This window comes from Mus caroli, chromosome 17 (genome assembly GCF_900094665.2).
Source record: "Mus caroli chromosome 17, CAROLI_EIJ_v1.1, whole genome shotgun sequence".
Classification (NCBI taxonomy): Eukaryota; Metazoa; Chordata; class Mammalia; order Rodentia; family Muridae; genus Mus; species Mus caroli.
Window position 1 is genome coordinate 86,086,711 of NC_034586.1, and position 23,668 is coordinate 86,110,378.

At 35.7% G+C, this 23,668-nt stretch overlaps 1 protein-coding gene across 35 annotated transcripts in view; it reads right to left on the bottom strand.

The window, feature by feature from the left end:
- Positions 1-23,668, bottom strand: part of Nrxn1 (neurexin 1) — a 1,073,594-nt gene that overhangs the window by 595,583 nt on the left and 454,343 nt on the right. For all 35 annotated transcript variants that reach the window (XM_029470970.1, XM_029470959.1, XM_029470968.1 and 32 more), the window contains one exon: positions 5,157-5,595. In XM_029470970.1, the coding sequence (XP_029326830.1) occupies positions 5,157-5,595 (439 nt within the window). The remainder of the gene's footprint in view (positions 1-5,156; positions 5,596-23,668) is intronic.

The window sequence follows — 23,668 nt, forward strand, 5'->3', positions numbered from 1 at the left end:
GTATTGGGGACTTTTTGGATAGCATTGGAAATGTAACTGAGGAAAATACCTAATAAAAAAAAAAAGAAAAGAAAATCAAATCAAGTAGCCCTGCCAGCTCTCAGCTTAGGAGAGCGACTGTTCATGGCAAACTTCAGTAGCTCTCACTGTGGGTGTTGACCAAAAACCTGAACAATGGCTATGAAGTAACATTTCAGTGGCTGTGATGTTAACTTGACTGCTAATGACAGCTTTCTGACACTGGGCATGCTCATTTTATGTTAACCCATAGTTGAACAAATGTCTTTTTATTTGTTTACTAGCATATTCATAGCACACAGCATTTTTCATTATATGCCTCAATGCTATGGTAAAAAAAGACAAACAAACCCCCCCCCCAAAAAAAACGGTCAGGCCATTAACTGTACATCAATAATGAGTCGTTACATACTCCCCTCACCAACTTATTCCATCCCAACAGTGTCCTACAGTGAGCCAAATAAGGAAAGCTTATTAGGTAAGGAAATGTCTATTTATAGTGGCCTAGGGTGGTATAACATATTCATCACAACTAAGATGTGCATCCTCCATCTTCACAGTGAGAAGACACACTTAAGTGTTTGGAACAGCAGTCAGCCTGCTATTGTAGATGCTTGCTGATGTGTTTGGTCCTGTGAATATAAATGAACCCTGAGGGCCTGGTGTTCTAGGCAACTGTGCTGTGAGGCCTCCTTTCCAAATGCAGGCCATATACCTCCCAGAAAATAAACACTATCTCTCAGACATTTTTAAATAGAAAAGGCCTCATAAAAATCTAATTAAACAAGTTAGGCTGAATATTCTGTTTATAGTGCAATGGCAAGTATATACATAGGAACACATTTACAATGATCAAAGACTTCCAAAACAAACTGCTATAAATACAGAAAAAATGTAAATAATTTGTATCTTTAAATCTTACTGTAGTAAGTAAATATAAAAAAATAAATCTAATAAAATTTGATATAGAAACTCAGTAGCAAGTTGATTCTATTTGACAAAATAATTGGTAAATTACTGATGATATGTTTTAGTCTTCCTGCTGATGGTTTAGAAACGTAACTACAGATACAGGACATTAATGTGATTTATTAAAAATTATCTCAAGGTATGCAACAAGCTAGTAAGCAGAGACAATGGGAAAACCTTTACATTTGGAGGGCAAGTTCACCTCAAGACCTAAACAGTCTAACGGCTGTTCAAGTGGGGATATCTAAGAGTGGCAATTTATGGGTGGTATACATAAATCAGTGCTGGTAATAGATAGCTAGCAAGCCCTGTTCACATTGAACTGTGATTACTACAAACCCCCAATTATGTGCTCTGGAGAGAGACTGCCTTTCACACTATAATTTCTAGTTCTTAAACCAGAACTCTATGACTTCAATTCAAATCTCAATGGCTTCTTAGCTGTTAAAAGTAGGCTTACCCATGAATAACCGCTGATACCATCTGCTGTGCCCTGCTGTACACAAGCAGAACTTGACAAGAATAATGAGCTTCCTCTTTATTTCAATGTGTAATGATAGTTTGCAAAGAAAGAAAAAAAATGACTGGCAATCCACTATAAAAATTTTTTGAGAGGCTATTCTTCACTGAGCCAAAGAGTTTAACCAAATTTAAATAATATTCTTACCCTAAGAAAATAATTATTAACCTTATCCTAATTATAGGACAGTTCATACTTCAGCTAAACACCTGGGTAGCTGTTTGTTGTCACAGCTGGTACCAGCAGAGATACAGCAGGGAAATTTAGAAAGGGCGGAGGGATGGGAAAGATGTATTCAAATGATGTCCTGCAAAGCTGACAAGGATATGAACTTTTGTAGTATGCTTATTAACTCAACAGTGATGGGCTTTTATCCTAGCAGCTAAGATATGCACATAGGTTAGCTGCTTTTCTAAGACATAAATTGTTCACTTAGAGGCACAAGATTGTGCCTGTAGTTTTCATGACTCATCTTTTGTCAGCTAATTGCAGAATTAGATATAGTCAACTGCAGATAACTCAACTACTCCAGCAACTATGCTGGAGACCATAAACCCCATAGGCAACAAAAGGAAGCTACACTGTCTATAGAAACTGCTGTGTTCAAGTTATATAAAAACGGGACAATTAAAGTGTGTGGTTCTTCCCTAAATTTGGAATAGAAGGTACTTCATAGGTTGGTAAAAATTCAGAACGAAGATTTTCCCTTAATCAGCAGAGTTTGCCACACTTAGATGGTTCTGCTTGAGTAATCATTGTTGAGTTCTCGGATTAGGTCATGAGAGTAAGTTAATCTTCTAGCTGTAAATGTTCCTCCTGTATTTCTGCCTACTAGCTTGTTGCCTACATTGTGATAATTTTTAGTAAATTATTTTATCTCATATCTTATAGCTGTGTTCATAACCCACTACCCATAATGAACTTCTATAAAAGTATGCAAATGAAGGCAGTATTTTTCATCAGCTAAGGGTTCACATACCCCTTCTAGTGAACAAAGGACCCAAAGATGGAGAGCTAGGAAGACTGGTGGTTATCTTCCTTGTCACTGACAGCTGCCTGGCCCAGTACTCAGTACTCAAGGAGAGGAGTACTTAGTTTAGAAACATAACTACTTGATCTCTTACTTACAAGTTTGCTTAGCAATATAGGTAAGTTGTGAGCAAGCAGAACTTGATTCCTGTCCTTTTCAAAGCTGGTTCTTCCTGTAACAAGCCTGCAAAGCTATCTAAGGATGACTGACCTTTTTGTTTGAATTATTTGAAATATCTGAGTTTGGAAGTTCTCACTGTCTTTATACAAAGGTTGTGCCTGTTATTCTCTATTGTATAAGTGCCTTTCAAGAAAGCAGTTAAATAAAATTATAAATTTAAAGAAGTTTCATTCACAAAGAAACTTGCTACTACTCTTCAAATGTAAAAAAAATGATATCTTCTTAGGAGTGTAACGACAACATGCCACTCTGTGTTTTATTGTGTGTGTGGTGAGGAGACAGACTGAGAGACAGAAACAGAGAGATAGACAGGCAGACAGAGAGACGGACAGAAATTAAAATTAGTATGCACAATAAATTAGGAAATGTGGATATGAAAACAATTAAATAGACTTAATCTCAGATGAGTTTCCTTTATAAACTGTTTTAGAAAATCCTAATTTCAGTTATGTTTATTCATTATTATGACTTTAATTTAACTTCAGATTAAGAAAATCAGTAGTTACACTGACATCAAATAGCTATGATTGTTTTAATTATTTAGTATCTAAGTCAGTGAAAGCAGTGACTGAAAGAGTGACTCAGAGGCTCCGGTCTCTACAACCAAAATACTCTGGCCTTCTAAATGGTTTTGGGAATTTATCTAGGGGTTACCCAGGGAATTCAATCATTTGTCACTTCGGAAGCTAGCCCAAATTGTCTTGTTGAAATAGCCATACTATCTCTTTTTTGTGATATGGAAAAGAATTTTCATAGAACCTTTGAAAATAATTGATATAAAAATGGATAAATTTAACCAAGATTCTGTATTTCCTGGTTTGAACTCAGCTACAAATGCTTGCATCTCTACAGCAAAATTCATAATATTGTTTGGGTAAAATGAAACTGCAAAAATATTCATTCAAATTTTAAAAGGCAGATCTATGCCAGATCAATTCAGTGTGCAAATATAGAACTTAATTAAAATGCTATATATAAAATATTAACAGCTGCAGCTATTAAAATGACATTATGCTCCCCTGAGCGAGGCTCACATAATGTGAGCTACCTTATTTAACATGTTGAAGGGCAAAACTTGGCTTTATTTTTCTCAGTGTTTGTCCCAATTCTCTTATCTGATATTTTAATCACAGAAAAGTGATTTGCCATTAAATATCAACAAGCACAGGGAAGTCCATTTTTTCTAATGGATTCCAACAAATATCTTATACTTTAATTCCTTGTCAGGTTTGCAAATAAAACTTAAAATAATGTTTTATTCACTCAGTATAAAACTGAGCTTTCTAAGTAAGAATAGATGGTGTCTGTCTTTGGTATTCTCTAGTGAAGGTTTACATGAAGCAGATAATAAACATACAATAATGATGATGATGATAGAAAGACATATCAGCCACATGACATTAGACGTCCTCTGCCATAAAAATTATGGGACTTATTTTAAAATTGTATCCTAGGTATATGCACAGTCCTGATACCATCTCCAACAGAATATTTCAAACATTAGATCATGCCATATTCCCACGTTCACTTTAATTCTTTTATTTGAAGGTTCTTAAGGATAAATTAGATACTATATCTTCCAGAAAGTCTGAGGCAGGGCAGAGAGTTTAGTATTGCTTTCTGCATTCCATTCAGCAAAAAATTTCTTAGTTTACACCAGAAAAATAGAGATGAACCTGATCCCCAACCTTTTTATGGTAATGACAGTCAGGAACAAATTTTTCCCAAACAGGAAAATTAGAAATAAATTTTCTGAGACAAGTTGGGATAAAACACTGGGTTCTGAGTTTTGACTTATTTGGAACCCTTAAACCAGTCCTTCCTCTAGTTTCTGAGTTTCCACCTCATTTTATTACATTAAAAAAGTACCTTTCTGGTTGTTTTTTTCTTTCTTTCTTTCTTTCTTTCTTTCTTTCTTTCTTTCTTTCTTTCTTTCTTTCTTTCTTTCTTCGAAGTTCATACTAAACAAAGTCCAATTCGTTAAGTAGCTTTTAAAGTGCAGTGGAAATATTATGTCTTTTGAGAAAACTTCCCTCTTAAGGGAATAAAGGCAGAAAATGAAACCTAGGGGTAACACCCTCTATTGGAATTTAAAACATCTCAAAGTAAAGGTGGCTGAGAGGTAGATTTAAATCCCACCACAGAGACTGAACTGCTTTGCACACAACCCTGATACATTTTTTGTGGATTGATTATTTTTTATTTATTTATTTTTACATGATTAATTAAATGTTCAGATACCTTCAAATGTCCAATGACATAAAAACATAGCTGAGTCCATAAGAACTTTAAAATATGCTATTTGCAAATTCAGGATAAAATTTCTTGCAAGATCTGGTAGGTCTTGCCTTGATGCCTAGGAAGTATTTGCTTAAGGCACAAGCCATTTGATCATTTGGATTTTGGAGATTCAAATAATGAAGTAAATTGTTAAATTACCTGACCGTCCGTCCCGCTGGAAATCCACGTGATACCATTCTCCATCATTGACTTTCTTCTGCAGGGCTTTGATTTTTATAGTCCCTGATCCCATGTCTAAGAGGAGGTACAAGTGGCCATCCAGCATTTCAATAGCAAAAAAGTCAACCTTAATCATCTGCGGGTGCTTCGCGTCCTTCTGATGTCTTGGCTTGCCGTGGCTAAACAGGATGAGGCCATTTGGCTCCGTTGTACGGAAATCAAATGATATTGAGCCTGTTTTCTTTGCATTCCACTTAGGCAAAGAAATGAAAGATTCCGGGGTCTCAAAAGTTATTGGGTCTAAGGTTGCCACATTTTCACACTTAAAAGCCACCACACCGTGAATCTTCATCTTAGGATCTCCTTGCTTGGCAAGTCGCGATAATTCCAGCCTTACATCATTATTTTTATATACAACCTGTGGGTAGAGAATAGCAGTGAGAATCTAGACTTTATATTTAAATATGTATAGCTTGTCTGCAGCCCATGGAATTTTGAAGTAACCATGAAAAACATAAAATATTAATTGATTTTATTGTATTTTTTTCAAAGAAATTTCAGCTATCAACTCACTGATAAAAACCATTTGATTATTTAGCCCAAATGAAAAGATACGTAATTCCAGTAACCGATACAGATACATCTATTATGTACCTTTACCTTGCAAAATAATTATGAGAAGTCGGTGTGCTGAAATTCCCCACAATCACCACTAAGATTAAGATGACAAAAATCCTGTCGGAGCGGGCTGTGCTAATAGTTGAGTACTATTGGGAGACATAGAACTACAACATGTGAAACAGCCTTCACAGTCCTTTCAATCTGTGGTCCTGGTACTTTATTTTTAATTTTTGCAAATATCAGGTAAATGTACTGTATTGTTTCCAAGGTTCTTCATCTAAAGACACAAAGGTGGTTCTTGTTGCATGGGGGTAGTCATAGGGATTTTTGGACATGAAATAACACACAGGGAAAACTACTTGGTGGGCTCTTAATATCGTGAATCTGTTATTACATTAAATTAGCAAAACTCGTAAGTATTTTGATATAAAAGCAAGAACCATATCATTTCTTTACAAAATGCATATGCTGGGTAATCACATTTATACACATATAGCTTACACCAACATAGGGGTGAATTAGTTATTTATATAAGGATGAGTATAAATCCATCTATGGGGCTGAATATTTCACAGACAACAATATTGCCAAGTTCTAAATTTATTTATTCACAAATAATAATATGAACCAAACCAACACAGTAGATATTTATTTCAGAGGCGTGGCCAATTGACCCAGGATAGATGATGAGCTTCTTAATGTGACCAGCAGTGACTAGCTGCCCGTGTCAGTGTTCAAGAGTTGAAGGATCAGAATCAGCTTCTAGAGTTCAAATTCAGATATGAGCATTACAAAAAGTATGATCTTCATAAACTTCATTTTCTCACTTCAAAGAGGCAACATACCACCACATGATTGTAATGATTAAATTAAAAAAAATGCATGTGTAAGAGAACAATCTATATCAAGGCAAGGCAATGTCAACTGCATTATAAGTCTTAGATAATAGGTATTATATCAGCCTACATGAGAGTAGTATCTCTTTATCATATCTGAAAAATTACTTCTATTGTTTTCTGTTAGAAAAAAAATAGAAAATGAAGCCCATACACGTAATTGGTTTTTATATTTGATTTTCATCAAATAAATAAGTGACATCTTTTCAATGTCGGGCCTGTGGCTTCAGTTTTCTTTTATCTTCAGGACAGATTACTGTAAAGCCCAAGATATCCTTTATTCTTTGAATAAATGTGTACAACGGCTTAATAAGCATCTACTGACAACAAACAAAGAGAAAATGAATTAAAGCAATCACAAAGAGGAATTATACTAATTCTTAAGAATACTGTCTTGAAAGGAGGAAGCGCTATTATGCCTCAGGGAAGTTGATTTAGTGTCTTCTTTCTTTGAAGCTCTTTAGCAGTAGAGAAAATTTCTTTATGGGTGATTTTCAAAGCTCTCATCATGACTTTTGTGCTACTCAGCCTGCTAATTTTTCATCATTTCTTGATGATTTTATATTAGTATTTGGAGATAATTTGGGCATTTATTAGGACTGAGCATTTTCTGATCTGCGTGACACAGATGCCTCCATTCATCAATGCAACTTGTTAGCTGTAAACTCAAGCTGCTTTCACAGAAGTCACCATTTTTGATATGAAGTTTGTCTATGGATAGCTGTCTTATCTCATGGATAGAAGAGAGTTGAAGGGTGTGAGATTAATGAACTGTTAGCAATGATTTTAGTTGCAATCTTATAGTTTTGTGTATTTTAACAGTGAGGGTATTTGGGAAAATACTGAGAAAAATAGGAATTTTTCCCTTGGATATATTATTCAGAGTTAGCCAAACCAAGTACCCCCCCCCCACTGAGACAAAATGAATTCCAACATTGATCTACAACTTTGTGCAAGTAGGAAACTTACTCACTCTTACATAATACTAATTCAGTACCCAGCATACGCAATCATTACATGTTTACAAAGAGCTGAATCAAATCCTTTTTTCACTTTGTCAAACCAAATTTCAGGTCATAGACTTTATTAAAGTTTTATAATTATAGTTTAAGGAATGTAAGTAGACTATACAAAAATGTGGGATTGTGAACCAACCTCAAAACCAAAGTACCACACATGTATTTTTCTAGGGAAATGTTTAACCATTTGTGGATATCTAGTTTAATAACAAGTTGATATCCAGTTTGGTAACACTGTATAGGCATACAGTGGAAAAGCTTATGTTGAAATTCATTTTGTAGGACATGAAGTACTTCTACAGTGAATGATGCCCACGTGAAACCTAGAGAGAAGAACATTTATCTTCTGAGCAGGCCCATATTGCTCATTTTTCCTCCCCATTTTGTGTTCCCTGAAAGGCTCCTATGGAAAACGGAGAAGCAATCTGAAATGGATATATTTTTCACTCTCAGGTTACCACATTTTTTTTATCTGACCTACATTCCATAATTACCCAATTTTCCAGCATTAGACTTACTCTTATAATGACCCAACTCCGGTTCAATTATTTTAACAAGTGGCTTTAAGTGTTCTAAGCCTTCTTAGAATTCATGCGCAAGCTATTTTTGCTTTTAAAAAAGAATATGGTGCTTAATCATAGGGTTGCTTTGTGATTGCTCATGGGATTGTGTCTTAGTTAAAAAGCAGAGTTCCACTTGTGAACCAATACATATATATATATATATATATACATATATGAACCAATACATACACATATGGAGATATATAATTGAATATATGTATATATTCAATTGAATATATATAAATATATTCAATCTAATCATTGGCAGTACTAGTAAATATTAATTTAGATCTAATTTTAGAATCTAATTAAGAGCTGGAGGGATATTGACATATTTTTAAATTATTTCAAAATGTTGAAGTTTATCTCCCTGCTCCATTAGCTACCACCTATGTGTCAAAGAGAGACAGACAAGATGTAGCTTTCAGAGTTTGCACTTTGCTTGTTTTCTTCTTTTAATTTTTGTTTGTTTTGTATTTAATCTGCCACATAATTTTAATGCATTATTATTACATTTTCCCTTTTCCTTTATATGTTAAGGACTTTAAAAATGTCTATGCTTAATATACAAGAATACAAAACAATTTCTAAATGTAGACTTACAGTCAAGGTAGAAAATACTGAATATCAATATCTTGATAATAATACTGAAAAATTTTATAATAATACTATATATGTATATATATATATATATATATATACACACACACACACACGCACATATATATATATAACTTTATTTTAATTTCCATACTATTATCTTTGCTTAGTGGTCTCGGTGAATCTTATGCTCCTAATTTCTAAAAGGAACAGGTCAAAAGGAAGGCATTCCATGTGTGAACTCCTGGTTCTCCTCTTAGTGTATGTGATTTGAGCCAGAAATGAAAGACACATGTTTTGTCTATCCTTATGGTGTTTTCCGCTGTGGATTGAGATTCTATGTGGTTCCCTATTTTGAAACAAATTTAAACACTAATCTATTAGAAAATAGAAAGTTCATATTAAAGTACACAGAGGTATCGAGCATTATGCTAAAGGCTTCTACAGAAGCAACGGATAGATACAGCTCTTCTGAGGAAGTCAGGGTATGTGAAATTAGTGGGGAAACATTTGCTACTCACATGAGTACTTTTAAAAATAAGGATATGCTTCAGTTAAGAGATTTCAATGAGGTTTTTAAGATTAATTAATATGCACTAATGATGTCTTTCAAAAATAAACTCTGACAGTCTGTAGGGTGGCTAAACTTTCTGAAAGGAGGAGCTATGCAGATGTCTAGGCATTGCACTGGATGAAGCCAGGCCAGGGGACACTAGAGGCTCTTTTTAAGCCTTCCTGGATTTTCCTCCCATACTTGAGAATGTTTACACATGAGGGTGTTTCCTTTTAATTTTCTTCTATCTAGGATCACTCCATGACTCCTCTTGGCATAGCAGTGAATGTGTCTGAAACACAACCAAAAGGTAATCTGCAAGCAAGGAATAAAAGAGTCATTTCAAACTATCTAGAAGTTGTACTTGGTTGGTGTAGTCCAAGGAACAACTCAAGAAGGAAATTAAAATGTGTCAATATGCTTTTATCCAATACATTATTTTAAAGTAATGACATAGTGATATGTTCAATTCATTCATATAAGCACTGTTAGGAATATACTAAAGTAAAATATTTATGAAAATACAATTTTATTAATTCTCCTATACAAACCCAGTCCAGTGGAAGACCAAGAAAGAACAGTTTAGAGTTTGTTATAAATACCTGTTCATTATATATCAAGAGTTTGTACAAGCAAAATACACTCAAATATAAAATTTCTATAGTATTCACTATAAATTAATTTATACTAACTGTATCAAAGTTGATATAACTGGTTGTGATATAAATTAGAGTATGTGATATATCTCTCAAAAATAGATTAGTAGCTAGGTATGTTTGTATATAGCTTCTATTCCAGCACTTTGGAGGCAGAGCCAGTTGGATCTCTAGGAGTTTGAGGGTAAAGTGGTTTATACAGTGAGTTCCTGTCTCAAAGGAACATGGTAAGTATATAATATAGATCAATGGATGCTATGCATATAACCAAATATAAACACATGATATTTGATAATTTTAAACCTAAAATTTCCTTTTTAAAACACTCAGCAAAGGTCTTGAACTCAAATTAGAGTTTTGCATTTTTAAGGTTTGCACTACCCAAACCAAGACAGACTATAATTAAAAGAGAAGAATAAATAAATAAAAGGAGAGGAGAAGAATAATTCACTTCCCTTATGACTGAGAGTAGAAAATTAAGTTAGGCATGATGAGTCCTGCAATCCTAGCACTCAGGAGGCAGAGGCAGGAAGATTATCCCAATCGGTGTAGCCTTGACTACACAGTAAATTTCAAGCCAGAAGATTGTGTCTAATAACAAGACAAAAGAAAGCAAGAACAAAGGGAGGAATTTTAACATGTTTTCTACGTTCTGACCACATAGGGAGATGGATAAATAAACAAAGATCATTAGGGACACTTTTCTTTAGGTGTCATGGACATTGTTATCCATTGTTTTCTTGACTTCTTCTACCAAACATCATTAATTCTGAATTTCATGTCTTTAAAGTGGGAAAAGAACATTTCATTGACATTAAAAGGCCATGGGACTAATGGAACTGTGAGACACAGACTTTGTCACTAGTATACTGTACCACCCATGGCTGTACCACTCATGCAGTTGTGTGCTGTGATGGTGACTAAGGAACAATTAGCATTGAGAAAGAAAAGGCAGATGCACGTCGCTCCCACACAAAGTAACCCAATAGGATGCTAATAAAGCCACCCAACACCAAGACACCTGAATATCATGGAGGTGAGCACAGGGAATTTCGCAGATGGCAGAGCTTATTTTAAGGGAGGATGATTGTTTTTTTTTTTTCCCCTGGAGGAGGGTTTGGTGGTTTTGCCACAAATTTAATCCTATTGAGAGGTAGACTGCAGACAAAATCTTTAGCTAAATATGTCACTTTCTCCAAACAAAAATAACAAAGCTGGTTAGAAAAGATAAAAGCAGACTATAATAACATTTATCCACAAGAGCTCATGACATGTAAATTGATACCCTAATTTCTTTAGAGTCTGGATGGGAAAAAAAAACCACAGTACTTTAAGCAATGTAAAGAAACATTCTGTCTCAGATTTAGTTAGACAACCTAGTGTGTCCTATTCACAAAAAAATGAAAATCATCAGTGCTTTGCTCTTCCCACATTCAATAAATAAAGCCACATGGGCAGCTCTAGATGCAAGCCAGTAAAATGAACTTGGAAATCAGACTTTCCTGCTCCAGGGTAATAATTTCCTATACTGCAGCCTTCAGGGCTATCCTCAGTGAGCAGCTGAAGAATCAGGACTAATAAACTATGAAGCCTGTTTTTTTCTCGCAGCACTGATTTCACAATGACTTTAGGACATGAATTTCAGAAAATTGGTCTCAAACTTAAGTAATGTCATGTTTGATGTGGAGCCCCAAAGTAGTTCACAAGTGATGGCATTTAGTTAGACACTGAGAGTGTTACCGAGAAACAACAAAGAACGATGCTTACTGTTATTTTAAAAGTTGCAGATGAAAATATGTTTAGCATTAACCTCTCATTAATCTACAGAAATAACACACCATAAATTAGGGTTTAAAGTTTCTGCTCAAAACCAGCAGCTGCTGCTCAAAGGGGAAAAGTCTGATGACATAAATTCAAACATATGACTAATCTGCCAGTCTCCATGAGCAAAAGATAACCATAATCATTACTAACATGGTAAGGAAACTCATTTTCCCAGAAACCAGTACAATTACTTTGAGGGGAAAAGAGCAAGAATGACTGTCATGTCTAAATTAACCAATAAAAATTAGTTTAGCATTCTTACCCCCATGAATTCAAAGAAACTTCTTATTTTATAAAATTTTACATTTTTTCAAGGAAGTGGCCATAAATACAAATACATGTTTATATATTAACTAGTCATATATGTATCCAGTATGTATACATATATACATTGATTATGAAATAAATTAATATTTACTATAAAGTCCTTCGTTTCCCTGCTGTGATGATACAGTGGGTGTTCCTTGTGAAATACCACACTTCTGACATAAAGTACCATTTTCCCAGCATCTTCCTCATTTTGCCATCCTAGTCTTATAAACTTCTTCCCAGGAATATTTGGTAAGCATAGTATTTTGATGTAAAATATGTTCCTTGGTTGTAAGTATATGCATCGTTTGTGCGTAAAACCTTATTTCAAATAGTTTTGAACTGTTCAAAACAAGCATTTAGAAGCTGGCTTTGCTGAAAAGAACTGACACCTGACCTATCCTACAAGGTAACCAAAGGCAGGAAAAGAAGCTGGGCATCTGTGCCTTCCCTTGGCATCCTTGCTGGGTCATCTGTTTGCCTCTGCCTATGGGCATAATTATCACTCAGAGCCACCTTGCCTCATCTTTCTTCAGGGCTTAATCTACAGAGAACACACTGTATTAAATAGCAGTCATTCTGTGTTCTAAGAACAGTAGAATCTCCAAAGATAGTTACTGGGCACAAGACCTTCTAGCTCTTTTAGACAAGAGCTGTTATCTAAGATGCCGAAGTTATACCCCGGAGCAGAAGTAATTCTCTCCTGACAACTAGATTGATAATTCAAGCAATGACAGTAAGCAGACTTCTGTCCACTCACAGAGCTAATAAAATGATCAACAAACCCACACCTAAGCAAGAAAAGCTCATGTCAGAATCCTGGAAGACTGGCTTGGAGATCTCTAGGACCCTTGGTAAAGCTCTGGTATTCTACCTGTTAACTGAGCATCATCAGTCTCTTACAATATCTTATCAGAAAGGATGATGAAACCTAGCGCATTAGGGCCTCCAGACCCTGGTCATTTGTCATAAACACTTCTGTTATATAATTTCTGCTTAAGGTGAAAAATCCAAATTGATTTCTCCTATTCATGGCTACTTACTAGAACCTACATAGTTTTTAATATCTCTTTTTGCCATTCATTTTAAGGATCACCACATAGGATATTTTCATACAAAATATTCTATAACTGAACATTCTATTTTGTCTCATTGAGCTATTTATTCTTGGCTCAGGTCCACGTCACTTAGGTATTATAGATTTATAATATATTCTGTTATATCTGGTAAGTTATTTATAACATAAACTGTTGTATAGTGTACATCAATGACAGCATTTAGAGGTTTATGTTTTCTCTGTGGACAAAGTAAATGTCTGCAATATTATTTTCAACATAAACATTTATAAGTATTATAGTATCTTTGATCTTTACAACCTACATACAGCAAACTATACATTAAAATTTATTTAAAGGGCCCTTTTCTTTTTAAGATTATAATATAACATTTCTTCCTTCTCTTAAAGAAATTTCTGATTATTTATTTATTTATTTATTTGAGACAGAGTCTTACTTTATACTCTCTGTTGGTCTTGAACTCAAAATCTCCTTGCATCTGTTTCCTGAGTACTGGTATTAGAGGCTTAGAACACTACATCAGGCCTTAAAGGAATATCTGAATAACACAAGGAAATCATATCTTGCTTAGAATTGCATTCATACTAGTAAACTTATTGGTAAAGTTATAATTCATAAAAAGTATGTTTTTTTTTATTTTAATGTATTAGGACATCTGACCTCATTCTGGAAAAACATTTTAGGAGTTGGAGGCCAAATATGCAACTATAGAAGGAAACAAGTAAGAAACACAGACAAACAGCAAATGCAGTTATAACCATGTTCATTTCTTTGCTAGCAATCACACGGGGCCTCAGGGGCTTTATTCAGTAAAATCTCAGAAATTGGTGCCAGTGCAACAGAGATGCTTACAGGTGGGGTGAAGTACTTATTTCCTTTGAATGGTATCTCAGCAGGAGGCAAGCTTGTTTGCCCAGGCTACAACACTAATTCACTTGACAGTCAGAAAGTTGTGAACAAAATGTGCCCTAAGTATTGCCATTTAGGACCTGGCACGGCCTCTTATTTATGAGTGTCCGTGCTATGAGGTGTTCTCTTTGGCTTTTCTTTGCATGATATTTATCAGGACTAAAATATGGAAAACTCTATTAAACTTTCCGAAAGCAAGGAATCTGGTCATCTAAATTAATGGATTATCTAAACTGTCTGCCTAGACATTCTTTCCAAATATTCTGCCTGTATTGTTCACTCAAACTTCCACCTGGGAACCAAAACGCATACAAGAGAAGCTGACATTTAAGGCAGCCAACACTGCCATTTGTAGCACCTGTGATGAAAATATATTGCAAACAAGACTTGCTCCTAGTAGGGGTGGGGTTATATAAATCTATGATTTAATATCACCTGATAAAGTGACATACAAGATGTACATTTTTTTTTGGAATTTGTGTGTGTGTGTGTGTGTGTGTGTGTGTGTGTATATGAATGCAGTCATTTTTTACTTAACGAACTACACTCCTTAGGTGAGTACTAGATTCCCTTCAAGGCAGTTTTCTTCCTACTCAAGGATGAGTTTTAAGTCTTGGTTCGCAGTGTTAACAAAGCATATAGAGATATACAGAACTAGTGCTTGACTTGGGCACCAAGCAAAGTGTTGTTATGATTGTCAACATTCTAGTCCTAAAAGACCAAAGTCCTGGAACAACAGAAGTGCTTGGGAGCGTTGGAGTACTGGCTCCTCTTCTGAAGGACCCAGTTTTGAATATCAGTACCCTCAAGATGTCTCATAATCATCTGTAATTCTAGACCCAGAGGTTCTGACTCTTCTTTTGGCCTCATCAGGCACATACATGGTAAACAGACATAATACATGCAGGCAGAACACCTACACACATGAATAAATGTTAAAATAAAAATAATTAGTGTGCAATGTCATAAGTGTTAAGATATTAAGTGTCTAATAGAGTATTCTCTGTATTTACATAAATAAGTGACTACTTTTATTAAACAAAAAGTATGTCTCTTGTAAGTAATTAATCATGTTCAGATGAGGATGTTTATATGAAACAAACTTCATTATTTATTTACCTTTACTTTTTTACCTTGCTTTTTATGAAGGTTGCATTTTGAAAGTTTCTATCAGGTGAGCAAAAAATTTTAGAGCTATTTAGGTTCATCATTTTAAAATTATCAAAGCATTTCAAAGCCAAACTAGGCAACCCCTTAAATTCTGTTAAGTTAGTTGGTAGGGTTAAGCCTGGTAAAGATACATGTCGTATTGAGTCTATGCTACAGTAAAATATGTGGCCCTTTTAGGTTTGTTGAAAACTAGAATATATATATTGTTTGTTTTTTCATTCCCAAATCCCTAAAAAGTATGGAGAGCTCATGTTGGAAACTTTTTCCATTTATGACTGTTAAGTTCTAGGGCATTTTGCTTTAAAGCAATCTTTAATTACTTCCTTTGGAAGGTCCCCAGTGCTTCTGAGGTTAGATAGAGTGTGCCTTTTGCCAGAGGTTGCTTAGTTAACTGTTTATTTAATGAATGGGGTTTTGTGTGCAGTTAAATTTCTCATGGCACATGTTAGAAAATCCTTGGCAGCATTTAAATTGGAGAACTGAGAAACATATTGGCTCTGCGGAAGTGCAATCAGTTCCCAGGCAGGAGCAGAGCTTTTGCCAAGAAAAATTCACTAAACTAAAAACTACCAGCATCAAATGTGTGCACAATTCAGGGAGCACTGAGTTCGGTGTCAGTGTTAAATGAATGGATATTTCAGATATTTATTATAGATCACAAATGACAAAGGAGGAAAGGCTCTTTAAGTTTGAGAGAAACGCAGGTATAGGAGCCTCATGCTTAGGTGTTTTCTGTGTGTTTTAGGAAAATTAAAAAAAAATAATTCAGTATCTCATGAATCTCCCTGAGTCTTTTTATTTTAGAGGCATGTTTATATGTCACCATAAAATAAAATCTTTAAAATTTTAATAAGAGCAGTCATTAGGTATTATGAAGTGACCATATATAGAGACATTACTGAGCAGCTTAGACTGGACATATAGATGACTAAATTGTCTCCAGGGCTTTGGCCAGATACTTCTATGTAATTTTTCCATAAACTGTAGTTACCAAAGGTCCATTTACTTTATGTCTGGAAAGGGATACTCTGTGACTTGTTATCTGAGCTCTGAAAAAATTTAAGTTTATTAGAAGATAATTGTTTCATTTGGTGATACTCTAGAATTAGGAGGGAATTAAATATTTTAATCAAATATTAGAATATACTTGAGAGATATTATTGATTTTCAAAGTATAACAGCATCCTACTCTTCTTTCCTATGGAAATTATGTTCATTTTACATGGAGGCGATCTTGGGGTTCTCTTGTCCCAGAGCAACTACCATAGTTCTTCCCTTCAATATGTTGCCCCCCAGCCAGCCCTCCTCTCTCTCTCTCAGGGCTATTTCGTCACCAGGACTACTGTAACTTTCTCCAGCTCAAAATGTACCTTGGCTCACTATCAGCTCCTGTTTTTTTTTGGATAGTCAGTGGCCAGACTGTCCACAGCAGTCCTGTCTTACTGGAACCATCGAATTTCTACACTTACTCAGAAATAACAGGGCTATGATTATCAGGTTGGAAATGCATATTGAGGGCTAGCCTGGTCACTGCTCAGGTGGCTAAATGGACCTGTCTTCTCTCCAACTCTACACTCGTCAATCTGTGCTGGCTCTGTGCTGAATACATTGTCAGCAGACAATCTGTTGGAGTTGGCTACCCATGTTTGCTTTGCCCCTCACTGCATCAATTACATCAAACAGACAGTGTGAAAATGGAATGTGAAATATATGCTTTAGCTGGTGTGTTGCCTGACATAATATTAGTGTGAGTCAGTACAACAAAATATCCAAGCATCATGAACCTCCCTTGTGTTCTAGGCTTGTTTAGTTATTATATAAATTTCTCTATCTCTCAAAAGTCTTATTTGGTAAAATTAAATTTTTATATAAATTACAGAGGTAGTAGATAACTAACCAAATTCAGGAAAGGGTTGAAAATGGTCAAGAGTGAAGTACTTGCATGGAAAAATTAACAAGCATCCTGAAAATTCAGAAATCAAACCAGATACTATTTAATGCAATATTTAAAATTGAATAAGAAAATTTCTATGATTATCAAAATACTAAGACTACATAAAAACAGATTTAGTATAACTGATTCTTTCTGGTTTTGTTAGCTTGCAATGTCATGGCTCAGAACCATGATATACTATTTATCTAGGATTCATGAATCCAATCTGATATAGTGGTTATAACGAATGCCAGTAACTGAAGCTTTATGGTGTCATTAACAAATGTCATTAAACTCACAATACACTGTTCATTTTTAAGACATAATAGTTATTAAGAAAATCACCTTTATTGACAGGATGATTTATGGCAAACAGTGTTCAGTTAGGCATGGTTCCATGCACTTGGATTTATTAATTCCACATGGCAACCTGCTGAGATTCTATAACAAACATCTCTCTCTGAGCAGCACAGTTTTGTTTGATGTGTGTATCTGTGTGTGTGGTGATGTTTGTGGTTTGGGTGCACATGTAAATATGTGCACATACATAAACATTCATAGAGAGAACAGAAGTCAATCTCAGATACCATACATACCACATGTGCTATCTATATTTTATTGACCAATTTTGTTGAGACAGAGTCTCTTACTGGCCCGAGACTTATCAAATAGACTGTTCGAACTGATTCTGAGAGCCTCGAAAGTCTTTCCTAAATCTGGAATTACAAGCATGAGTCACTGTGTCAGAATAGTTTTTTAAAGTATATTGGGATGAAACTCAAACTTTTGTGCTTACAATGGAAGCCTTTTTCCAACTGAACTGCTTATCATGGTCTTAAGTCTATATTTCCTGTCTGTGGAACTTTACTACACAGACACTGTGACAAAACTAAGTTCCTCATTTAATAGATGAGGAAATTGACCTAACAAAGTAAGAATAGGAGAAGAAAATTAAAATTCCAGAAGTGTTGATATATAGACTTTAAAACCATATAACTGAAGCAAAGTCCCTCAAAGATCAAGTAAGCTATCCATAGTCTGACTTCAGTCTCCCAACCCCACAATTCTTAACTCTTCATAATAGTGACTCCAAGAATAGGCAGTGAAATGAACTTTCATAGGAACTCCTCAGAACTCCAGGAGGGGAGCGTGTGAGAGATTGTACTTAGGGATTTACTCCTGACTTTCCTACTGAATCAAAACAGTAATCACACCAACTGCTGAACGGTAGTGTGAAAGCAAACTTCAACAATTAGAGTTTACTTTCCTTCAAATTCTTAAAGAGTCAATTAAGTTAACAGCTTCCAGTCTTGGGAGGCTAATAAAATCAGCCCTTTAGTCCACTGCTGGTAGAATAACTTTTGTAAGTATATTGGTAGAATTTTTGGCAACAATCAGCCAGTGTGAAATATTATTCAAAATATAACCTTTAGCTCTTCATGCTAAATAGCACCATAATTATATTTAAACTAGAGCATTATGATGGATTATAAACAAAAGTACAGATGACTCAAAGCAAAGCCTTGAGATCTTGTCTAAGAAATCAGTCCTCGCAATACTTGATGCTACCACGTCACAATAATTCACAGACATACTTATAATTACTTTACAAAGGAAAAAAACATGAAACTCAACAAAAAACATTCCAATACATCTACTATAGAATATCTTCAGTTTTTATCTAGGGGACCTACAATTAACTAGTATCATGAAAGTGATAATGCACCTCAGCAGGTGACTCAGTTACTAAGACCATTGTCCAGAGGGCCTGGATTCCATTCCCAGCATTCATGTTGGATGGCTCACATTCATCCATAACTCCTGTTCCAGTGACATCCTCTCCTCTGGCCTCTGAATTAACCTACACTAAGATACACACACATACTCACTAACATTCTTGTTCATGCCAGCACAGAACTAAAAAGAAAATAAATCTCTTAAAAGGTGAGAACAACTTTGCTTCTTGGGAAAACTTTTTTTTTTTTTTTCAGAAAAAGCAAAGAAGTAGGATGTGGTTTGAAAGCAAAATATTCAGGACAAAAGTGCAAAGTCAAAATATCCAGATAACTCAAAATATACAAGGGTTTGAATCTATATAAAATGGAGGGTGTTTCCATAGCACTCACAACAAGCTTGATAATGTTAATGACATTAGGTGAACTGGAAATGATCACGTTATTTAGGAAAACGCCTTGCAAATATGATCTATTTAACAAACCAGTCTTCACTTCCCATTTTTAGCATATTGTTTTATATTATGTATTGGAAAATGTTGTTTAAAATATATTAGGTGATTTATGAAAGAGTCCTCACACTTAGCTAACTATAGCATTCTCTGTTTCACTCAATGTTTCAGCGACAGGAAGCAGCTCTGAGCTTTACAAATGCACTGACATGTTCCACCAAACATTTTAATTATTTGATGATAGTTCTGAATCCTCCAGACTGGGGCAAAACAACCAAAGCATTTGTAACATGTAGCCCTATTCTCCTTATATAACACTATTACTGCATATCTATTTTAAGACAAACTTGCAAGCTGAAACCCTTGAAAATATTCAGAGTATCCTGAATCAAGTTAAACAAAGACTGCTAGGGAGCACAGACAGGCATTCTCTGTGGCCTGATCCACCTTGGATCCAGGAGGGCCGTGTGCCTGAAGACCTAATGTATGCTACCTAGATATAAATCTTTTCTTGGAAATTCTGGATTAGACAGTTATGAACTATAATATTTTTGTGAAAAAAAAATTGGGAACCATGTGGCATAGACAGCTTGGTAACCAGGTCTAGTTTTTAAAGCTCAAACCAGAGTGTGCACATTTGGGGGTAGGATGGGGATAATTTTTTTTTCAGAGGAATTTTGCCAGTAGATTTTCAGAAGCTATGTCTTAAAGAATTAAAATAACAAGAAGATGTCTCTAGAGGAGATGCTGGGTTGTCTCTATACAAGGAAGTTACAGTGGAGATGCTGTCACAAGACAACACAGAGCAAGATAGTCAGCATAGAAAGAATCTGAAGGGTTAAACTGAGCTCGGTGAATCCTGCAGAAAGAAAAAAAAAAGTGCCGCTGCCAATCCTATGCTCACAGAATACAGCTCACACCCTTCATGGTCTCAAGACATCATTCTTTCAGTGGATTTTCATCTAGCATAATATTCCTTTCCTTCTTCCAGGGTGGACACACATGAGAAACAAATAATCACGCCCTTATGAGACTGAGATGATATTTTTAAAGTACACAACAAGACCAAGCATTGAAAATTATCTTTTTGATGTTGTTTGTAAAAGTCACAATCTTTGTAAAAAGGTAAACACTTAAAAGGATTAGTGTATGTTAAAATTTCAATATAAGTAGGGAAGGCCTTAAACACACATCATATTACAGAGGAGCAAACAGCTTGGGCAACTACTAGAGGCCCGTGTCATTAGCAGGGGGAAGCAGCCAGATACTTGGAAGAACTTAAAAGGACAGGATATAATGTAGAAATCTGGAATCGTGTCCTCACCCACCCCCCATCCCCGAGATGCCACTCTGGCCAATCCTGGATAAAGAACAAACCAGAATGACTGGAGACTCAGGCAAGGCTCATTCTGTGCCATCGAAGGGTTGCAGGCTTAAAGGTGTTAATTGCAGAAGTGTTATTCCTAAGGAGCTCTTAGATTCTAGATGGCTGCAAGATTTATCTGGGGGATCTCTAGGTGGATCCACTGGGAGACAGAGACCTGGAGGTCTAAGTGAACCATATAGAAGTCTGAGGCTTTAACGCAACCTTAGAGTCTCAGCTTCTAAAGAGTAGATGCCCACAGTCACCATCCAAACCATTTCCTGATGCTTAAACCATGAGCCAACATCAGGATGCAGTGCTTAGGATGAGGTGAAATCTATACTAACATGACTCTTGTCAGTACATGGTCTCTAAGAGGCTGTTTTATTTTGGAAAATAAGAATCTGTCATATCTTATCTGACTCTTTCTGGCTTAACAAACATACTTCTTAGTGAAATCATTAGTACAGACTTTATAGGATAGGTCATGCCTTTCGTGAAGAATCTCACTAATCTACAAATTGATCACAATATTATCCACCAGTGATTATTCTAGCAACTGCAAGCATTTTAGCCATTATTACCAATTAAATATAACCATTCACCAGTGAAAGTTCTATATCGCCATTTTCAGGCATAGTTCAAAACCTAAGGAAGTTTAACTAATTTCTTCAAAGTCACATGGCTAATAAAAATAAAGCATCCCACTGTGTCACATTAAATCATGGCAAATCACTTCTAGTCAATGACTAGTTCTAACAAACTGAAAAATTGACAGGTCTATGGGGAGAGAAGTTAATTTTTTATCCTAAGGATTATTAATATTTTCAGTAGACAGAACTTGTAGGACACTAGAGAGAAGCTTAGAGAAATGTGCATTTTATTTTCTTATAGATCCTCTGCCTTTAGTGTGCTGACTTCTATCTTTGCCTTAATAATACTGACTTTGGTACTAAAAATATATCTAAGAGGAAATTTAAAATAATGCTCTATCGAGAATTGTCAAATACAGTGAGGAAACAATGTCACCTCCTGCCTCTGTGTCAGAGGCAGGACAAAGTAAGCAAATGTAATGATAAAGCAGGTGCAGTCCTTTTGCTTTTGAAGAGACCCCATGGCTAAGTAAGCAGGCAATGGGAAACAACTATTTGATTAAAAAGACAGATACATGGTAGATAAAGTATGAGGATACTCTAATGTTTAGCACATGTGTGTGCGCATGAGTTTCAGAACTGTATCATAGGGGGCTGGAGAGATGGATTAGCGGTTAAGAGCACTGACTGCTCTTCCAGAGGTCCTGAGTTCAATTCCTAACATCCACATGGCTGACAACCATCTGTAATAGGATCTGATGCCCTCTTCTGGTGTGTGGCTGAAGACAGCTATAGTGTACTCCTATAAATTAAAATTTTAATCTTAAAAAAAAAGAAAATGTATCATCTAAAAGGTCTCTAATAATGGCAAATTTAAAATTATCTTAAGAGAAACTAAACATTTATAATATTCATGGGGATGGTTTGGATATTTTAGAGGCTCAGAATTAAGGATTATCTTGTCTTTGCTCTGTATTCCCAACAAGCAAACAAAAATGAGGTGGCTTCTCCCTGGCAGTAAAAAATTAAAGTTGGATAGAGCTAACTCCCTCCAAGGCTCAGGAAAGATAGAGGAGGTCTGGAAAGGGTGGAAGGAGCAGAGTAGGGGCAAGTGCTGTGGAATGCTGTCTTATGAACATGACATGGCTGACACACTCTTAAACTCTTAAGCAGATAGGCCTTCATGTACAAGATCTGCACCTGATTTGACTTATCAATATCTCACCATTGTGGGGAATAAACACAAACTACAAAGAATAATGAAGGCAGTAATAATGAAGCTCACTTCCATACTTTGAAATTATAAGTGAATTTTCACTTGTACCACAATTTAGAAACACACATCAAAGACAGATTTTCATTAGGTTGAACATTAACATCCCCCTCCCCAAAAACCCTTTTAAACATTTCTTCAGGAAGGAAGATACCTAATTCACCATTATAGTGCCTTTCACAAAAGGTTCACTGACTTAGCCAGAATAGAGTATTAAAGGACTAGTAAGAAAGAAAGATCATATTCAGGGCACTGTATCTTCAAGGAAAGAATCACTGTCATTAGGAATTTGATGGCAACAAATGCCACTGTAAATCTGATGGCTTAAGAATTATGTTATTGAATGGACTCATATCACAATATAAAAAGTAGCATAACTGTCCTCTCAGATGCTCCATCCAGCAACTGACTGAAAGATATGAAGTATCCCACAGCCAAATATTAGATAAGGCTCAGGAGTGTTGAGAAACAGTTAGGGGAAGGATTGAGGGAAACAGAGGGGAAAGGAACTCCACAAGAAGACCTACTGAGTTCATAGCCTGGACCCTTGAGGGCACCCAGAGACCAAACCACCAACCAAGAGCACTCATGGGTAGGACCTACACCCCCTGTACATATGTAGCAGGTGTGCAGCTAGGTCTTCATGCAGAATCCCCAACAACTGCACCAGGGCTTTCTTCAACTCTGTTGCCTACCTGTAGATTCTATTCCCTTAACTGAACCTCTTTTCTGGCAGCTTCAGCTGGAGAAGATGTGGCTATCCTGCCGTGACTTGTAATGCCAGTGGTGGGGTGGGACCCACAAGGCACCTTCCCCTTTCTCAGAGAAGTAACTTGAACTCCAGGGATGGATCAGTAGATTTCTTATGCAAATGTGCACACACACACACACAGACACACACACACACACAGACACACACACACACACACACACACACACACACACACA